Below are 20426 nucleotides of genomic sequence, written 5' to 3'. Positions count from 1 at the left end.
AAGCCCTGAACCAAAGGGTCTCTTAACTTTGTCATTTTTATTTAACCTTTATTTAATGACGGCCTACTCCGGCCAGACGCTGGGCCAATTGTGCCACGCCTTTATGGGACTCCCAATCACGGCCCGGTGTGAAACAGCCTGGATTATATCTGTACACTACCCATACACACCCGTGTCAACCATATGCCAAAAAGTCCTCATAATAACCACTAATGATTGCGTGTTCAAGTTTCCAGTCCTGTCTATTCATTGTTTGTTCATTTAGGTTACATCGCACCGTGGAGTGGACGGTTCTACTCGCTGTGGGACACCGGGTAAGCGTTGCTAACCTTCATTCACTTTCCTATCGATGAAACACTTGTTTAATTGAATGTGTCTGCGAAAGGGCTTACGCCATCCGTAGTTTCAAAGGAAATGCCAGAATAGTATTTTTCTTCTCAAACACGCTTAGACTACATTCTGTACATAAACTGCAGCGTGTCTGCATTAAGCATCGATCAATCGGTTTGTTTGCTGACCGCAGCGCTTTGGCTCTCTCTTTACATTCCCTTTTTGAGGCGGTTTCTTGAGTCTTCGTCTTCCCTGAAGTACCAGCTGTTTCTCTTCTATCCTCATCACTCTTTCCCTCCCTCCTGCTCACCCTCTCCAGCTACGCTAAGATCCATATCCCCATCATCGCGTCGGTGTCGGAGCACCAGCCCACCACCTGGGTGTCGTTCTTCTTCGACCTCCACATCCTGGTCTGCACCTTCCCGGCAGGCCTCTGGTTCTGCATCAAGAATGTCAACGACGAGCGCGTCTTCGGTAAGCCGGGGCTCGTTAAAACACACACATCATTTGAATGAATTTGAATATTTAGAGGGGGATATGGTAATTTGAGAAGAATATGCATTATAGCAAGGACATCATGTTTTTGATATACTGTACAAACCTGTTCTTAGATGGTGTACTGGAGGAAATGCTGAACAGTTTCACACAGCTCCAGTGCAGGAGACGCTACACTTGAGCTGGTTTCTGTTTTTCCCTTGTACTTAGTTGATCAATTAATGCCATTGTTAGTCCCAAAACTGCACATCTGTTCACCCAGCTCTAAATCAGTTTGTCTCAGATGAAAAAAACACCCTTGAGGTATCTGAGTTGTGCACCATGCACTTTTGACATAAATGATCCTGCCTTTAACCTTTCCTGCCTCTCTGCCGCCCCCCAGTGGCTCTCTATGCCATCAGCGCAGTCTACTTTGCCGGGGTGATGGTGCGCCTGATGCTGACCTTGACGCCGGTGGTGTGCATGCTGTCGGCCATAGCCTTTTCCAGCGTGTTCGAGCACTACCTGGGCGACGACATGAAGAGGGAGAACCCTCCCATAGAGGACAGCAGCGACGAGGATGACAAAAGGAGCTCAGGGAACCTCTATGACAAGGTCGGTAGGAGTCAGTCCAGGGCCCTTATTCATAAAGCAGCTCAGAGTAGGCGTGCAGATCAAGGATCAGGTTCCCACTGTCTATCTTATGATCAGTAGGGCTCTAATTTAACAAAACTAACGCAATGGTGAACCTAAGTGCTGGCGGTACCGCTATACGTTCAGGGGTGTCGGAAATAATTTAGCTATTTTCACAACCAAGAGTGATGGTCGCTGGCAGTGGCATGAAAGGGCTGGGTTTTTATGATTAAATAAGTTGTAGGTGTGTCGACGCTTGACCCCTCACTGGCCAATCAGAACATCCTCCATGGCTAAATATGTGACCTACCACCTGGATTCGGTCTGCTTTGAAGTTGATACACTTGTAACGCCACTTTTGAGAAAATGGCCCGTGAATGTTTTTGTACACCTACTGGAGAGCTCTTTGTCTACACACATTCAGCATCATTCACACCCGCTTAACCTCTCTAGGGTACGTGGGACGGTAGCGTCCCACCTGTCAACAGCCAGTGAAACTGCAGGGCGCCAAATAAAAAAAAAACAGAAATCCCATAATTGAAATTCCTCAAACATACATGTATTTTACACCATTTTAAAGATACACTTGTTGTAAATCCAGCCACAGTGTCCGATTTCAAAAAGGCTTTACGACGAAAGCAAACCAAATGATTATGTTAGGTCAGACCCAAGTCAGAGAAAAACACAGCCATTTTTCCAGCCAAAGAGAGGAGTCAGAAAAAGCAGAAATATAGATAAAATTAATCAAAATGAAATTGTATGTGTGAGGTACAGAGATGAGGTAGTCATTCAAAAATCATGTTAAACACTATTGCATACAGAGTGAGTCCATGCAACTTATTATGTGACTTAAGCACATTTTTACTCCTGAACCTATTTAGGCTTGCCATAAGCGGTTGAATACTTATTGACTCAACATTTCTACAAAAAAGTCAAGGGGTGTGAATGCTTTGACATTTTTGTATAAAATAAAAACTGAAATATCACATTTTATTCAGACCCTTTACTCAGTACTTTGTTTTAGCACTTTTGGCAGCGATTACAGCTTGAGTCTTCTTGGGAATGATGCTACAAGCTTGGCACACCTGAATTTCTCCCATTCTTCTCTGCAGATCCTCTCAAGCTCTGTCAGATTGAATGGGGAGCGTTGTTGCACAGCTATTTTCAGGTCTCTCCAGAGATGTTCGATCGGGTTCAAGTCTGGGCTCTGGCTGGGCCACTCAAGGACATTCAGAGACATGTCCCCAAGCTACTCCTGCCTTGTCTTGGCTGTGTGCTTAGGCTTGTTGTCCTGTTGGAAGGTGAACCTAAGTCCTGAGCACTCTGGAGCAGGTTTTCATCAAGGATTTCTCTGTACTTTGCCCCGTTCATCTTTCCCTCGATCCGGACTAGTCTCCCAGTCTCTGCCGCTCAAAAACATCCCCACAGCATGATCCTGCCACCACCATGCGTCACCGTAGGAATGGTGCCAGGTTTCCTCCAGACACTTGGCATTCAGGCCAAAGAGTTGGTTTGGAATTTTGGTTTCATCAGACCAGAGAATCATGTTTCTCATGGTCAGAGTCCTTTAGGTGCCTTTTGGCAAACTCCAAGTGGGCTGTCATGCCTTTTACTGATTGGTGGAGTGTTCCAGAGATGGTTGTCCTTCTGGAAGGTTCTCCCTTCTCCACAGAGGAACTCTGGAGCTCTGTCAGTGACCATCAGGTTCTTGGTAACCACCCTGACCAATATCCTTCTCATGGCTTGGTTTTTGCTCTGACATGCACTGTCAACTGTGGGGCCTTTTATATAGACAGGTGTGTGCTTTTCCAAATCAAGTCCAATCAATTACATTTACCACAGGTGGACTCCAAGTTGTAGAAACATCCCAAGGATGATCAATGGAAACAGTATGCATCTGAGCTCAGTTTCGAGTCTCATTGCAAAGGGTCTGAATACAGATGTAAATAAGGTATTAAACTTTATTTATTTTAATTTGCGAACATTTCTAAACTTATTTTTGCTTTGTCATTGTGGGGTATTGTGTGAAGATTGAGGTGGGGAAATGATTTAATCCATTTTAGAATAAGGCTGTAATGTAACAAAATGTGGAAAAGCCAGGGGTTCTGAATACTTCGACTGCACCATACATGGCGGAGGCTCAATCAAGCTTGTCGTATTGACGATATTCTTATGTCATTCTCGCTGGCACCAAAAGTTTAAAAAGTGTTGATAGGGGACAATGTGATCGGACCATCAAATAATTGGCATATACATTACTCTTACAGAATTTCCATGTGGGAGAGGATATTGGAAATGTCTTCAAAGCCTATTGGATGATAACTTGTTTTTAATTGGGACAGAATAATTTATGACTGCGTTTTTCCGATATAGGTATAGCAGATCCCCTTATTGTATGGGACACTTAAATGTGCCTTTTAGAGGCTATGCAGTTCAATACTCATCTTTAAAACAAGCAATTTAGGTCAAAGTTCATATTAACAAAGGAAATAGGACAAATAATACAGATAGCAATTAAAAAATAAAAATAAATCTACCATGGAGGCACAAAATAAGTTAGAGGAACAAGAAATGGAGGATCTTAAGATCAAGTGTTATATATATATATTATTTATTATGAATAATAAAGCAAACTGGATGGAATACGGGGGAAAATGCACCAAATAATAATCTTCAACATAAATGCTACCAAAAATGATTTACTGAAACTTGTTACAAATGACGGAGTCACTTATGATTCACCAAACGATATTTTGAAAATGGAAGCAATGTAATTTAAGCATATGTTTCAGTCTCATCCATTTCCGCTAACCAAAGTTATTTATATGGATTTTTTTCTATTAATAATGTAAAATTAACAGCTGTACTGCAAGACTCATGTGAAGGCCAAATTATAGAGGAGTAACTTCTTGACGCAGTTAAAGCCTTTAAGTCCGGGAAAACTCCAGGGATGGATAGCATACCAGTTGAGGTATACCAAAACAAGGTTGTCCGCTATTGGCATATCTGTTTATTATGGCCATCGCAGTGTTAGCTATTAAAATCAGATCCAACAATAATATCAAGGGGGTAGAAATCAGGGCTTAAAAACAAAGGCGTCATTGTACGTTGATTCATGTTTTCTTTTAAATCCACAATTCGGATCCCTCAACAGCCTCATAGAGGATCTAGATACTTTTTCTAACCTCTCTGGATTACAGCCAAATTATGTGTACTACAACTTTTACATTACTGTGTAGTTTACCAATAAAATGGCTTGACATTGATGTGGATATACTCTGTTATCATATGCCGAAAGAAAGACATGGTCTCACACTAATCAATTTTTATAGAAATTTAGCAAAAATAGATCTTGCTACCATGGAAAGGAAAATACCTGTCTATTTCTGTAAAAATCAACCTGACTAACTCTTTAGTCATGACCCATTTTACCTATTTGCTTATGGCCTTTCCTACACCTAGCGACTTGTTTTTTTAAATTATATGAGCAAAAAATATTACATTTTATTTGGAATAGCTTGCTAGACAATTTTAACGGGCATATTTATATAATGAATTCGGCGGGCAGAAGCTATTAAATATAAAAGCATTGGACTTCTCACTAAAGGCTTCAATCATAACAAAAGTTATACTTACTGTACATCCAAACTGGTTCTCTAGCAGATTACTAAGAAGGTCTCACCCATTGTTCACAATGGCCTTTTTCTCTTTATTCAGATTACAACCTCTCACTTTTGGTTATTTGAAAATGAAACAATCTCCAATATCTCTATTTTTAAAAACAAGCCCTAGAAAGTTGGTTACAATTTCAGTTTAATCCACCAGAAAAGAAACAGAACAAATAATACAAGACATGTTATGGCTTAACTAAAATATACTAATTGATTTAAAAAAAATAAAAAAAGTTTAATCTTTGTAAATTATATCATAAAAAGGACTGGTAGTGTTATGTCACATGCAGCTAACAAAAATATATGGAAATGTCTGCTTAACCAACTAATTGCAGCATTACTGCAAAAATTTGGAAGAGGCAAGTGGAAGGTGGGAAAAGTAAGGACTTGTCTGTCGGCCCTGCATTAGTCCAAAATTGGTTAAAGAAAATTCTGAAAAATAAACTATACCAGTTTAATTTAAGGACCAAAAAATTGACATGTGCCATATAGTTGGAAAGAGATTTTCGATGTACCGATTCGATGGCACATGGTTTATGAGCTGATACACTAAACAACACTGGATTAAAAAAAAAAAAAAAAAAATCCAAAACCAATTGAGATTCTCCAACTGCCCTCACCTCATAGGCCTACCTTTAGTGGGATTTTGCATTCCCCTTTTACACCTCTTTAGTGTACTCTGCTCTCACAATGTGAACCCTTATCCGGTAGTTCCAGTTAACACCTACAGGTAACTGCCAAAATAAAGAGGGATGCAAAGTACATTAAAAGCATTTGCTACCACACAGACTGGGTTCCTGAGTTACTTAACATCCCATCATGCTTAGGTTATGTATAAAAATGCTTGGCAGGCATTTATTTTTGCTACCATGGCTGAGCCCCCATAGGATTACAATGCCCCCATCCACAGGCCACGAGTGGTGACTGAATGGTTTGATGAGCATGAAAACGATGTCACCACCATATGCCACGGCCGTCTGTCACCACATTTCAACCCAATTGAACACTTATACGAGTTTCTGGAGCGGCGCCTGAGACAGTTTTCCACCACCAATAAAACACAAAATAATGGAATTTTTAATGTAGGAAGGGTGTCGCATCCCTCCAATAGAGTTCCAGACACTTGTAGAATCTATGCCAAGGAGCATTCGAATGAGTTCTGGCTCGTGGTGGCCCAACGCCCTATTAAGACACTTTATGTTGGCTGTGTTCAACCCATAGACATAAGGAGTTACAAAATAATGTCCAATTGTACTCTGTATGTATTGCAACTCACTGATACTGTCTGTTTAGTTGGCCAGTTTGATGTGTGTTGGTCTCCCTCTGCAGGCAGGAAAGGTGCGCAAGCATGTGTCTGAGCAGGAGAAGACAGAGGAAGGTCTGGGACCCAACATTAAGAGTATCGTCACCATGCTGATGCTGATGCTGCTCATGATGTTCGCTGTCCACTGCACCTGGGTTACCAGTAACGCCTACTCCAGCCCTAGTGTTGTACTGGCCTCTTATAACAACGATGGGTAAGGACAAATAATAATATATGCCAGACGCTGTTATCCAACGCATCTTTTAGTCGGTCGTGCGTGCATACATTTTTACATATGGGTGGCCCCAGCGGGAATTGAACCCATGACCTTTGGGGCCGCGAGCACCATGCTCTACTGATTTGAGCTACACCGGACAATCTACCATATAGATAAATGTCTACTTGTAGAATGTACACACACACATATATATATATATACACTGCTCAAAAAAATAAAGGGAACACTAAAATAACACATCCTAGATCTGAATGAATGAAATATTCTTATTAAATACTTTTTTCTTTACATAGTTGAATGTGCTGACAACAAAATCACACAAATTATCAATGGAAATCAAATTTATCAACCCATGGAGGTCTGGATTTGGAGTCACACTCAAAATTAAAGTGGAAAACCACACTACAGGCTGATCCAACTTTGATGTAATGTCCTTAAAACAAGTCAAAATGAGGCTCAGCAGTGTGTGTGGCCTCCACGTGCCTGTATGACCTCCCTACAACGCCTGGGCATGCTCCTGATGAGGTGGCGGATGGTCTCCTGAGGGATCTCCTCCCAGACCTGGACTAAAGCATCCGCCAACTCCTGGACAGTCTGTGGTGCAAAGTGGCGTTGGTGGATGGAGCGAGACATGATGTCCCAGATGTGCTCAATTGGATTCAGGTCTGGGGAACGGGCGGGCCAGTCCATAGCATCAATGCCTTCCTCTTGCAGGAACTGCTGACACACTCCAGCCACATGAGGTCTAGCATTGTCTTGCATTAGGAGGAACCCAGGGCCAACCGCACCAGCATATGGTATCACAAGGGGTCTGAGGATCTCATCTCGGTACCTAATGGCAGTCAGGCTACCTCTGGCGAGCCCATGTAGGGCTGTGCGGCCCCCCAAAGAAATGCCACCCCACACCGTGACTGACCCACCGCCAAACCGGTCATGCTGGAGGATGTTGCAGGCAGCAGAACGTTCTCCACGGCGTCTCCAGACTGTCACGTCTGTCACATGTGCTCAGTGTGAACCTGCTTTCATCTGTGAAGAGCACAGGGCGCCAGTGGCAAATTTGCCAATCTTGGTGTTCTCTGGCAAATGCCAAACCTCCTGCACGGTGTTGGGCTGTAAGCACAACCCCCACCTGTGGACGTCGGGCCCTCATACCACCCTCATGGAGTCTGTTTCTGACTGTTTGAGCAGACACATGCACATTTGTGGCCTGCTGGAGGTCATTTTGCAGGGATCTGGCAGTGCTCCTCCTTGCACAAAGGCGGAGGTAGCGGTCCTGCTGCTGGGTTGTTGCCCTCCTATGGCCTCCTCCACGTCTCCTGATGTACTGGCCTGTCTCCTGGTAGCGCCTCCATGCTCTGGACACTAAGCTGACAGACACAGCAAACCTTCTTGCCACAGCTCGCATTGATGTGCCATCCTGGATGAGCTGCACTACCTGAGCCACTTGTGGGTTGTAGACTCCGTCTCATGCTACCACTAGAGTGAAAGCACCGCCAGCATTCAAAAGTGACCAAAACATCAGCCAGGAAGCATAGGAACTGAGAAGTGGTCTGTGGTCACCACCTGCAGAACCACTCCTTTATTGGGGGTGTCTTGCTAATTGCCTATAATTTCCATCTGTTGTCTATTCCATTTGCACAACAGCATGTGAAATGTATTGTCAATCAGTGTTGCTTCCTAAGTGGACAGTTTGATTTCACAGAAGTGTGATTGACTTGGAGTTACATTGTGTTGTTTAAGTGTTCCCTTTATTTTTTTGAGCAGTGTATATATATATACGGCCTAACTGATGAGCTCAGTGTCTTTCTATATAGATATATATATATATATATACACGTCAGCACAAGATCTATCTATCTCTATCTATACTCCATGCATACAAGCGTAGCTCAAAAGTATGTGGACACTTGCTAGTCGAACATCTTATTCCAAAATCATGGGCATTAATATGGAATTTGTCCCCCTTTTGCTGCTATAACAGCCTCTACTCTTCTGGGAAAGGTTTCCACTCTATTGCTGTGTGGACTTGCTTCCATTCAGCCATGAGCATTAGTCAGGTCGGGCACTGATGTTGGGCGATTAGACTCGCAGTCAGCGTTCCAATTGATCTTAGGCTTGTGTACCGCTGCTCGGCCACGGAAACCCATTTCGTGAAGCTCCCGACGAACAGATCTTGTGCTGACGTTGCTTCCAGAGGCAGTTTGGAACTCAGTGTTGCATCCGAGGACAGACGATTTCCATTCGCTACGCGCTTCAGCACTCGGTGGTCCCGTTCTGTGAGGTTGTGTGGCCTACCACTTTGCGGCTGAGCCGTTGTTGCCCCTAGATGTTTCCACTTCACAATAACCGCACCGGGGCAGCTCTAGCAGGGCAGAAATTTGACGAACTGACTTGTTGGAAAGGTGGCATCCTATGACGGTGCCACGTTGAAAGACACTGAGCTCATCAGTTAGGCCGTTCTCCTGCCAATGTTCATCTATAGCGATTGCATGGCTGTGTGCTCGGTTTTGTACGTCTATCAGCAACGGGTGTGGCTGAAATAGCCGAATCCACTAATTGGAAGGGGTGTCCACATACATATAGTGTGTTCACACGCGCACATACATTTACACACACTCGCATACAATCATAAAAGGGCATGTTCATATTTCATCAAAGTTGTGATGTTGATGCGCTCAGTGTTAACCTGATTATTGTATCTCTTGTCCCATGGCTCTTAACAGTGGTATTCAATAGTTTACCATGTGTAATGTACTACGCTCTCCATGTACTATTCTTTCAATGCGTGGATGACGTGTGCTGCTTATTTTCCAGGTCCAGATTTCGAACTATGGTAAACTAGAAAGTCAAACTATTCGACTCTAACTCCTCGTACATATATTTATGTGGTTACAATATTGGTTCGTCATTGCCGTGACTCGACATCCCCGTCTCATAGGATCCCGTAATAATAAGTTACCGAACATGTGGTTGCCTGGCTGTCATTCCCGTAACTCCTCAACTCTGTCACTCCCCATAGGACGAGGAACATCCTGGATGACTTCAGGGAGGCCTACTATTGGCTGAGGCAGAACACAGACGAGCACGTGAGGGTTATGTCTTGGTGGGACTATGGCTACCAGATAGCAGGCATGGCTAATCGAACCACCCTAGTGGACAACAACACATGGAATAACAGTCATATAGCACTGGTGAGTCACACAACACAACATCAAAAGGGGGAATTGGGGATTTCAACTCAACTCCAGACCTCATGCGCCAAAGTAAAGTAGACACGTTTCTTGACTTTAACTTGCATCAATGAATTCAATACATTCACTTGTAGGAGCTGCAATAATGTGTGTGTGGGATTCTTTTTGCTCTTATGACTTGATTGATTTTCGCAGGGCCAGCACAACTTTGAGACGCGAGTATTGTCTATTTTTGGAGTCTTATACCTCCCTCTCACTTTCCCACCACGTCTCATCTCGATCTGCCTCTTCTTTCCTCTGCTATTTCGCTCTCCTCTGCTCAAACTCCCTCGTCTTCCCTCTGTAGGTGGGCAAAGCCATGTCGTCCAATGAGAGCGCAGCGTACGAGATCATGAGGAGTCTGGACGTGGACTACGTGCTGATCATCTTCGGGGGCGTGATTGGTTACTCGGGCGACGACATCAACAAGTTCCTGTGGATGGTCAGGATTGCGGAGGGAGAGCATCCCAAGGACATTCGGGTGAGTGCCCGGTTCCTTGAGACTGCGCCTGGTTGGGTTCACCCACGCCTCACAATTCAGAAGGACCTTCGTTCAGTCTTCTATTTAATCATTGTTGCGCTGCCGGTGAACCTGGGTCAACACTTAGGTTTGAGCCATCCAGTAATCTGTCAGTCTGGGAAAACCCAAGGACATTGCTGTTCCTAGCTATGTTTGTTTTCTCCACTGACACTTGGCCGTAGGACAAAGTATCCCATGCAGATTTGTAAAAAGAAAATGTGCATGTTAATTTGAGTATCAAAGACATGAACCGAACAATTGGTGGCTGTAAGACGACGTCATATCGTAGATGGCGAAGTTATTTCAGTTTCTGCGTCCTTGATGGTTTGGACCAAATTCATCTTCTCTTTCTTCCCCTCATGCCCTTCAGGAGAGTGACTACTTCACCCCTCAGGGAGAGTTCCGCGTGGACAAGGCCGGCTCGCCCGTCCTGCTCAACTGCCTCATGTACAAGATGTCCTACTACCGCTTCGGCGAGATGCAGGTGAGCGGTGGTGAAGTACTTGAAGCAACAGCAGACTACAGTAAGCACTGAGCGACGGGCAACAGAGCGGCTTGTGGGGGGAAGGATGAAGGTGGGAGGGGAAGCGCTCAGAAATGCACAGGCGAGATGTGAGAGCGAAGAGCTGCCAGGTACTTATAGCGAGCCGCGTGTTGCCTGGCCAGCAGCTCAGTGAAGAGGAAGGATCAGTGGGCTGCTTCAGTAGGGTCCACAGACATGCAGCCGAGCAGAGCTGTCTCTTAGCTGTCTTAACCCGTAAAGGAGATGGAGAGACACGTTAAGAGAACGATAAAGGCAAGGGAACAGAGATTGGTTTTGTGGAAGAGGCAAGGACAAAAGCGATCAGGAGGTGGGAGAGACGGGTAAAGTGTAGAGGGAGGGATAGATGAAGTGATGTACAGATTTAAAAGAGCAGGGGAAGAGCCTAAAACTGAATTAAGATGAAAAAAAAACGCAACACTTGTGTGAAGGTACTGTCAACCACCATACTCACTTTAGCTCAGCTCAGTCACTAGCCGCCAACACCCTCAACCCCATCTACTGCCGTCCTTATCTCTCAGCTGGACTTCCGGACACCACCTGGGTTCGACCGCACCCGCAACGCCGAGATCGGCAACAAGGACATCAAGTTCAAGCACCTTGAGGAGGCGTTCACGTCGGAGCACTGGCTAGTGCGCATCTACAAGGTGAAGAAGCTGGAGAACAGGGAGCCGCTGGAGCACAAGCTCCGCAGCGTCGTGCCCAGGCAGAAGTACACCTCCAAAAAGGTACACGGCTTCCATGTCTCAGCATTCATTGTGCTAGTGAATGTAAGACGTTACATGATACTGTTGTAGTGAGTTCACATATTATTTCTTCTCAAATTTTAGCCACCAAAAGGAAATGTTCATAAAATGTGAGCCAACTCACTTTTTATTTCCTACAGTGAATGTGTGTGCGCTCAAATTCAGATTTTGTATAGGAGAAAATTGGTTTGAAAAAATCACGCTTGTTTCTTTACAGACTTCTAAGAGGAAGCGAGGACACGTCAGGAATAAGCTGGTCCTGAAGAAAGGCAAGAAACTAAACAAGAAATAATGAAGACTGACAACATAAAAAAACATACAAAAAAAATGCAACTAGCAAAGAACTCTACCAATGAAGAAGAACAACGGCCATTGTCTGGAATGTTAGCCCTTAGCCTCGAGGGCTAGTCCTCTGAGCGCAGCATCCGGTGTTGGGGAGGGTGGAGTGTCATATCTGGCTAGCCCCAGAACTTTTGTCCGTTTTAGCCAGAGGACTTTTTGTCTTGCTCTTTCTTTCTTTTTTTGTACTTGAATGTGTGGCAAGGCACAGAGCTGCTGAAACCGGGGTGAGCGTACATTTTAACTGTTATTTCTAGAGGGGGGGACAAAATAAAGAGAAAGGAAACCGAGGGGGCTGGGAGCAATTGCACCAAAGAGCCCTTGATCTTGCTCCTTGGCACATGTCAATGTGTTGCCGTTGAGTGAGGAACCATTTGGAATTGAGGACATGTTCCTGATGCGTGTACAAGACAACGAATGGTATGCGGTAAGGAACAATTCCATTGTCTAGGCACAGCTGATCTGTAATTATTTTTTTTAATCATTTTTGTTTGGCTCTAATTTGTCGTTACGGAGACAATTATTTCGGAAATAAAAGGCCTAATGTGTAAATATGTTATGTAAAGAAAGTGTCAAAGGGTTCTAATATATTGGATTATTGTGGTGGTTTAAATCTGCAGATTTCTCTTTACTTTGTGATGTTTTTAATGGCAGCAGGTGGAACGGTGAATGCATAATTGTCATTAGGAGTTCCTTGAGATTTTGTTTGAAAAGAATGTGAATTTAATTTCCCCCCCTGAAATTGCTTAGATTGTATATTCTGCTGATAGGTTTAAAAAATATATAATAAGCAATTCTTTGTAAAAATGTAGTGATTATTAATTAGGCCTTCAACCTGCAGGGGGGCACGTTCTAGTCCGGTCTGTGAGCCTAGTGCCTCATTGCTGGTCTCTTCATCACCACCTGTCCATCTGTCTACTCAGTCATTTTTGCCGGTCCACGTACACCACGTACACACATGTTAATGCTGCTGAGTAGATGTGTAGAGCAGAGTATGGTAATGCAGGAAAACTAGTGTTGAATCTCAAGATGGCTGTCGGCGCCGTCTTAAAACACAGGGGTGCACCCCCTGGCATTGTACTGGGCCTGTTGTGAATTATACATGTGTGCATGCGTGGGGGGGGGGGGGAAGGTGAGAGTCTACATATCATAAACTTATTTTTTAATCCTTGACAGTTTACTTCACTTGCTTTTCCTTTCTTTGTTCTGTCCCTTGATCTTCTCTGCGTTCACTTCATGGCCCTTCACACAATATCGACCTTGCTCAAACACAAACTTGAGAAACTCGTATTTATTTTCATAACGTTAAATGCTCCGTTTCTTTTTGTCAATCTTTGTGGAGACAAAGGGTTTGGGGACTAAGCCTTAATGTGATATAGAAAAGTGTACAGGTTGTTTGCCCTCATTGTTTGTTTTTTGTTGGGGATGGCGGACGTTCTCCAACTTTCAGCAGTGCAACGCCTCTTCCTCTGCTTCACCACATTGATTTCATTTGACGACCCCTACCCCTGGTCCCCCTCAACTTCCAAGTTAGATTTTTTACATTGTTGTTCAGTCATGTTTTAAATGTAGACAAAATAAAAGGTTCAAGTTTGTAAGAAGTGATGTGTGTATCAATTTATCAGTGTAAGGTGTTTGCCTGAAGAAGTGTCTTTGGAAGAAAAATTAAAATGTAGGTTTGCAGGCAGGGTGCTTTTACTAAGTTGCTTCAGTCAATTCCAGGAACGTACATGTGAGACTGGGGAATACAAGGCTGCTTTTTAGGTGCAAAGCAATTACATTCCATGAAAATATCTTTATCCTATAAAAGTTAGACACTGGTATAAACTGAGGCTTCAGAGAATTACAAAATGTACCACAAGATGGCAGCACTAGCATTCAAATTACAGCTGTTCTCCATTTTCCGCACCGACAACAGGCAGTGATTGCCAGGGCACATTTATTAGAACAAAACAATTATACCTTCAACCTATGTTATAACAAATGGGGTGTTGCATAGGTTTTTATCAAAGTGAATGAGGAGTTTGGTTCAAGCTCTTGGGTACATCAGTGTTCTACAAAACCCAAATACATTCAGAATATCTTAGTTTGACACATATGGGGAATAAAATGTCATCTTTGTGGACCGATCTTTCCAAATAACCCACAATGTGTATCTGCACTCGTCTTGATTACCGAGTGCTGGAGACATGGTAATCAAATTCATGCATTATTGCCAGATGTCAAGGTCACTAATTCAAGAACACACTTGAGTGCTGCAAGAAACGGGACAGCTTTGTGACGGCTAATTTTTTTCACTGCAAGATGATCCTGCCCGTTAGTATAGGTACTGTAATGCAGCAAGCCCCTCAGTCTATAATCATGGATGGTTGAAATTACTTAACCAGAGAATATAGATAGCAGTGATCACTTTTCTAAGAACAAAAATGATTTTCCATTAGATGTTTGGCTAAATAAAGGCAATCCGATATAGTATTTGGGAAAACGTAAATATATAATGGCTATGTATAACCAAAAACATCCCCTTTACCACCACATGTCATTCAGGATATGAGGTAGAGAGACAGTGCCCCTCTGTGAGAATGGGGTTGTGACTTATCCATATTAGACGCAGAGGCAGCCCACTGAGATATTAGCATGAGTCGTGAGCTGGGTACAGCTCCAGCTTAATTATGTTATATCAATGCCAACCTAAGGACACGTCCCTGGAAGGAGGAAACACCTCTCGGGAAGATGGGATCCAATGGAGTGTTGACTGTGTAAAGTAAAAGGGTGATGGGAAATCTGTATTGCATGGAAGAACAGAGTCATTTCAGGAATGGTCAAAGGGCTGCATGGATAGAATAGCAACAAAGTGATGAGAGACTGCTCCTAGTCAACAGCATTTGTTGGGAACTAATGTAACACAAGCATATTTGCCATCTTCCTATCATTGCATTCTGATGCTGCGTGACAAATAAAGGCGTTTGAACCGAAAAGGATCATGTATGTGTCAGCACAACCAGAAAGAAATACCAGTGGCAAATCACGTCATACTGTGCATTTGCAAAAGGCCCTGGCAAAGTAAGAAATTCAAATTCTCTACCTCGAACACTATAAAAAAGCTACATCGGTCTCTCCCACCCTCGTAGTTCAAGTGGAAACCACTTGATTCCCATGAGTGGGACCGTGGTCCATGTCATTAAGAGTCAGTATCTCTGGTCCCAATGGAGAGCGAGTGGCAGTTCCATCCTTATCCTGGCCTGGCCCCTCGTTTAGGGGGATAGAGGCTCTCTTAGTGTCCATTAGAGCAGTCTGGTTCTTGTGTCAGTGAGATTTCCACAGGGGGTTGTGGTAGATCCAATCTTCTCCCTGAAGGCAAGAACAAAGACACAAAACCAGATGAGCATCAGTGGTTCAATTGAGCCGGATTCACCTGGAGCCGGTCTCCTGCACCTTGGGACAAAGCACCCTTAGTGGAGGTACCAACAACCGGATGTATCCGGTTTTAAGGGACACAGCTAATTCAACCTAGCTTCCTCTGAAAACCCCGCTCTTTAAAACGCCGGCAACGTTAGGTTAAGTCAAAGGGAGAGCCAGGTGGAGCCGAGCTCCAGCACCTCATGGGTCCAAAGAGAAAACTAGGATCAACTAAGTTTTTTGGGATAGGGTTGAACATAATAGCCCCGGCTCTAACCCTGGTTTTATATTGAACCCTGGCTCAACTCCCTCCTGTAGCCGTACCTTTTTACTGAAATATTTGGGTGTCCAGGGCGAGTTGACTGCAGCTCTCTGCCTCTCCTCCCCTCGCTGGCGCTCCTCCAGACGCCGCTTTTGTTCCGTGGCCTCGTCAATGTTCCCCTCCTTCAGTGACTTGGTGACATGCTGCCATAACCGCCTACACAAACACAAAGAACATGTATATAACAAACCCGCCACGCAGCTGACAAGATAGCTACTGTTCTGTATACGCCAAGTCCAGGGAGTCCCGCCTTGTTTCAGTCCTGTTTACTTCCGTTTGGTGCGTGATAAACACCACCCTGGTCCATTAAGGGGCCAAAAACACAGCACCTAGGACCTAGGAGCATCTTACCTGGACTCGTTCCGTCCCTGCTTCTCCACAGGCCGGAGCTTCTTCTTGATGATTGGCAGTTTGGTTGTGTCAATCACTTTGGTCTCCCCGCTGCTATAGGTGAAGTCCAGGGTTCCGTTCCACTCCCCCTGGGCCTTGCACACAATGGTGTTGGTCGGGTTGTGTTTGACCTCTGCAGTCACCCTGAGAGGAACACACAGCAGGCATGTTCAGAAGATGTACTTAGTGGCCGCCCATCATTGCTCAACATTACTCTTATGATACCTTGTACAGCCATAGCAATATCGAATATTGAGACTGAGGTTAAAGTGCAGACTGTCAGCTTTAATTTTAGGGTATTTTCATACGTAATCGGGTGAACCGTTTAAAGATTACAGCACTTTTTGTACATTGTACAAAAAGTTTCCCCCCCAAAAAATTCACTTATACAGTATATGTCTCATATTCGTAGCACACAATGATTACATCAAGTTTGTGACTCTACACACTTGTTGGATGCATTTGCAGTTTGTTTTGGTTGTGTTTCAGATTATTTTATGTCCAATAGAAATTAATGGTACATTTGAGCCACTTAGTGTAAATAAGAATAGAATATGTTTGATATTTATGCCTCTAACTTTCTCACTCATCATTTATTCACGATTCATTCATGATTATCCATAATCATGGTAGTATCCCCATTAATATAGTAGAAGTATTTAAAAACATTCTATTGTTAATTACAATAAAAGTACAGCAAAATGACAATCTATTATTCACCATTCAATTATATTGGGCACAAATAACATTCGAAATTACGACATTCAAATAATTTCAATACAGAGCATTCAAATCCTCTCAATTCAATGGGCTTTATTGGCATGGGAAACATACAGTATGTTCACATTGCCAAAGCAATCTCTCCCTCGCTCTCACACACACATATTCAGAGACCCACCTGTGTACCTTCCCTCCATAGAAAGGCTTGGTGTGGAACGTGACGGTGGCTGAGTAGCCACTCTTGGCACAGCTGATGGTGACTTTGCCACCCAGCTCCACCCATGGCACGGTGAGGATGGAGCGGGCGTAGGCACAGGGCAGTGTGAACACATACTCCTCGTCATGCTCCAGGAGGCACAAGGTCCCTGGGCAGCAGAGGGGAAAATATCAAATCGCATTTTTGTCACATGCTGCCGAATACAACAGGTGTAGTAGACCTTACCGTGAAATGCTTACTTACAAGCCCCTAACAAACAATGCAGTTCAAGAAATAGAGTTAAGAAAATATTTACTAAATAAAGTAAAAAATGAAATAAAAAGTAACAAAATTACATAACGAAGCTGTATACAGGGGGTACTGGTGCCGAGTCAATGTGGGGGTACAGGTTAGTCGAGGTAATTTGTACATGTAGGTAGGGGTAAAGTGACTCAAAGAGTCAGACCAGATAAAGGTCAGCATCTCACTGGTTCAAGTCTGGTTCCAGGCTGTTTCTACTGTTGCCACCTCTTCCAACCATTGTTCATGTTTGGTTAAGACAATGAGTGACAACTGACAAGAAGTTGACATGATAGCACAAACAGATCTGGGACCTGGCTATACTAGTGTAGCCAAGCGCCAGTCACTAATTTACACCAATGTCTAATAAAACTGTACATTCCGTAGAATAATGCAGAAGATTTTGCAGAGACTAGAAGGGAAATACTGTACGTGGAAAAAAATCCTTTGCAAGATACAGTATCTCCATACCATAAATATACTCCTCTAGGATGAATATTTTCGCTGGGTAGAAGAATGCCTGTGAAATGTTCACTCTTCATTAGTGTTTGAGTTGAACAGAAAAAAGTGCCTCATTAACAACATATGGTGGGCATCATCAACCAAGGTTTTCCCAGTTACTCTGGCAGAACGGCGGACACCCACTGTGCACGACCCCGCGTCGCCCCATGCATTGATTTCTCTCCCTTTGTGATGTTCACAGACACATCTCTGCTCAGACCCCAACCAAGGAGCATCAAAAGTCGTGCTATAAATTCTCAGACAACCCAAAGATTCCTTGATGCCTGTCCAGACTCCCTCTGCCTACCCAAGGACGTCAGAGGACAAAAATCAGTTTACCACCTAACTGAGGAACTCAATTTAACCTTGCGCAATACCCTAGATACAGTTGCAACCCTAAAAACATTTGTCATAAGAAACTAGCTCCCTGGTATACAGAAAATACTCGAGCTCTGAAGCAAGCTTCCAGAAAATTGGAACGGAAATAGCGCCACAACAAACTGGAAGTCTTCCGACTAGCTTGGAAAGACAGTACCGTGCAGTATCGAAGAGCCCTCACTGCTGCTCGATCATCCTACTTTTCCAACTTAATTGAGGTAAAAATAAGAACAATCCTAAATTTATTTTTGATACGGTCGCAAAGCTAACTAAAAAGCAGCATTCCCCAAGAGAGGATGGCTTTCACTTCAGCAGTAATAAATTCATGACCTTTTTTGAGGAAAAGATGGGTTTCTGTCCAAAAATGTGGCAGAAAAAGCAGCCAGGGTTCATGTGGCAGAAAAATGTATCCGGTTAGACTACTGCAATGCTCTACTTTCCGGCTACCCGGATAAAGCACGAAACAAACTTCAGTTAGTGCTAAACACGGCTGCTAGAATCCTGACTAGAACCAAAAATGTGATCATATTACTCCAGTGCTAGCCTCCCTACACTGGCTTCCTGTTAAGGCAAGGGCTGATTTCAAGGTTTTACTGCTAACCTACAAAGCATTACATGGGCTTGCTCCTACCGATCTTTCCGATTTGGTCCTGCCGTACATACCTACACGTACGCTACGGTCACAAGATGCAGGCCTCCTAATTGTCCCTAGAATTTCTAATCAAACAGCTGGAGGCAGGGCTTTCTCCTATAGTGCTCAACCCCCCTTGGGTTGTGCCGTGGCTGAGATCTTTTTGAGGTATACTCGGCCTTGTCTCAGGATGGTAAGTTGGTGGTTGAAGATATCCCTCTAGGGGTGTGGGGGCTGTGCTTTGGCAAAGTGGGTGGGGTTATATCCTGCCTGTTTGGCCCTGTCCGGGGGTCTCATCGGATGGGGCCACAGTGTCTCCTGGCCCCTCCTGTCTCAGCCTCCAGTATTTATGCTGCAGTAGTTTACGTGTTGGGGGGCTAGGGTCAGTCTGTTATATCTGGAGTACTTCTCCTGTCTTATCCGGTGTCCTATGTGAATTTAAGTATGCTCTCTCTAATTCTCTTTCTCTCGGAGGACCTGAGCCCTAGGACCATGCCTCAGGACTTACCTGGCATGATGACTCCTTGCTGTCCCCAGTCCACCTGGCCGTGCTGCTGCTCCAGTTTCAACTGTTCTGCCTGCGGCTATGGAACCCTGACCTGTTCACCGGACGTGCTACCTGTCCCAGACCTGCTGTTTTCAACTCTCTAGAGACAGCAGGAGCGGTAGAGATATTCTCAATGATCGGCTATGAAAAGCCAACTGACATTTTACTCCTGAGGTGCTGACTTGTTGCACCCTCGACAACTACTGTGATTATTATTTGACCATGCTGGTCATTTATGAACATTTGAACATCTTGGCCATGTTCTGTTATAATCTCCACCCGGCACAGCCAGAAGAGGACTGGCCACCCCTCATAGCCTGGTTCCTCTCTAGGGTTCATTCCTAGGTTTTGGCCTTTCTAGGGAGTTTTTCCTAGCCACCATGCTTCTACACCTGCATTGCTTGCTGTTTGGGGTTTTAGGCTGGGTTTCTGTACAGCACTTTGAGATATCAGCTGATGTAAGAAGGGCTATATAAATACATTTGATTTGGGATTCATGGACATGATGAATCCCCGTAAGGGAGGACGTTAAAGTGAACTCTGATCTACAACATCTCTTCACCTACATCACCGTCCAGTCTGTTTGGTCATAAGGCCATATAGGACAAATGAATAATCCCACCAGCTACTGCTCCTCTGTGGGTTGACCTATTGCTTTCATGTCTTACTCATGAAATCAATCATCTTCCACTACAAAAAAAACCTATGGGGGTTATCACTTTAAACCCTATAGTGAACCATAGGGAAGCATAGACAATGGATTCAGCATCCATTCAATGCCATTGCCCTCTACTGTTAACTATCTTATGAGCAGTCTAACTCTTCCGGAATGGGACGGATTAAACGTGTTGCCTGACTCTCTGTGGTCACTAAAGATCCCATGGCACTTATCGTAAGAGTAGGGGTGTTAACCCCGGTGTCCTGGCTACATTCCTAATCTTGACCCTCATACCATCACGGTCACCTAATCATCCCCAGTTTACAATTGGCTCCTTCACCACCCCCCCCCCCTCCTCC

The 20426-nt window shown here is 44.1% G+C and overlaps 1 protein-coding gene and 1 long non-coding RNA gene across 2 annotated transcripts in view; one reads left to right on the top strand and one right to left on the bottom strand.

Annotated features, from left to right (window-relative positions):
* LOC120021979 (dolichyl-diphosphooligosaccharide--protein glycosyltransferase subunit STT3B) overlaps positions 1-13626 on the top strand; it is an 88908-nt gene extending 75282 nt beyond the window's left edge. Inside the window, exons 8-16 of the mRNA XM_038965783.1 lie at positions 266-314; positions 650-804; positions 1208-1419; positions 6438-6625; positions 9669-9840; positions 10187-10360; positions 10770-10883; positions 11462-11668; positions 11904-13626. Coding sequence (XP_038821711.1) covers positions 266-314; positions 650-804; positions 1208-1419; positions 6438-6625; positions 9669-9840; positions 10187-10360; positions 10770-10883; positions 11462-11668; positions 11904-11978 — 1346 coding nt within the window. The 3' untranslated portion in view covers positions 11979-13626. The remainder of the gene's footprint in view (positions 1-265; positions 315-649; positions 805-1207; positions 1420-6437; positions 6626-9668; positions 9841-10186; positions 10361-10769; positions 10884-11461; positions 11669-11903) is intronic.
* Positions 13627-13867: 241 nt separating this feature from the next.
* LOC120022611 lies at positions 13868-16335 on the bottom strand. Its single transcript, XR_005472619.1, has 3 exons — positions 16098-16335; positions 15749-15902; positions 13868-15376 (listed from the first exon to the last, which is right to left on the bottom strand). It is a non-coding gene; the product is annotated as an uncharacterized LOC120022611 (long non-coding RNA).
* Between the last annotated feature and the right edge of the window lie 4091 nt (positions 16336-20426).

Source organism: Salvelinus namaycush, chromosome 27 (genome assembly GCF_016432855.1).
Source record: "Salvelinus namaycush isolate Seneca chromosome 27, SaNama_1.0, whole genome shotgun sequence".
Lineage (NCBI taxonomy): Eukaryota > Metazoa > Chordata > Actinopteri > Salmoniformes > Salmonidae > Salvelinus > Salvelinus namaycush.
The sequence above is the reverse complement of the archived record's forward strand: the minus strand, read 5'-3'. Positions and strand labels throughout refer to the sequence as shown.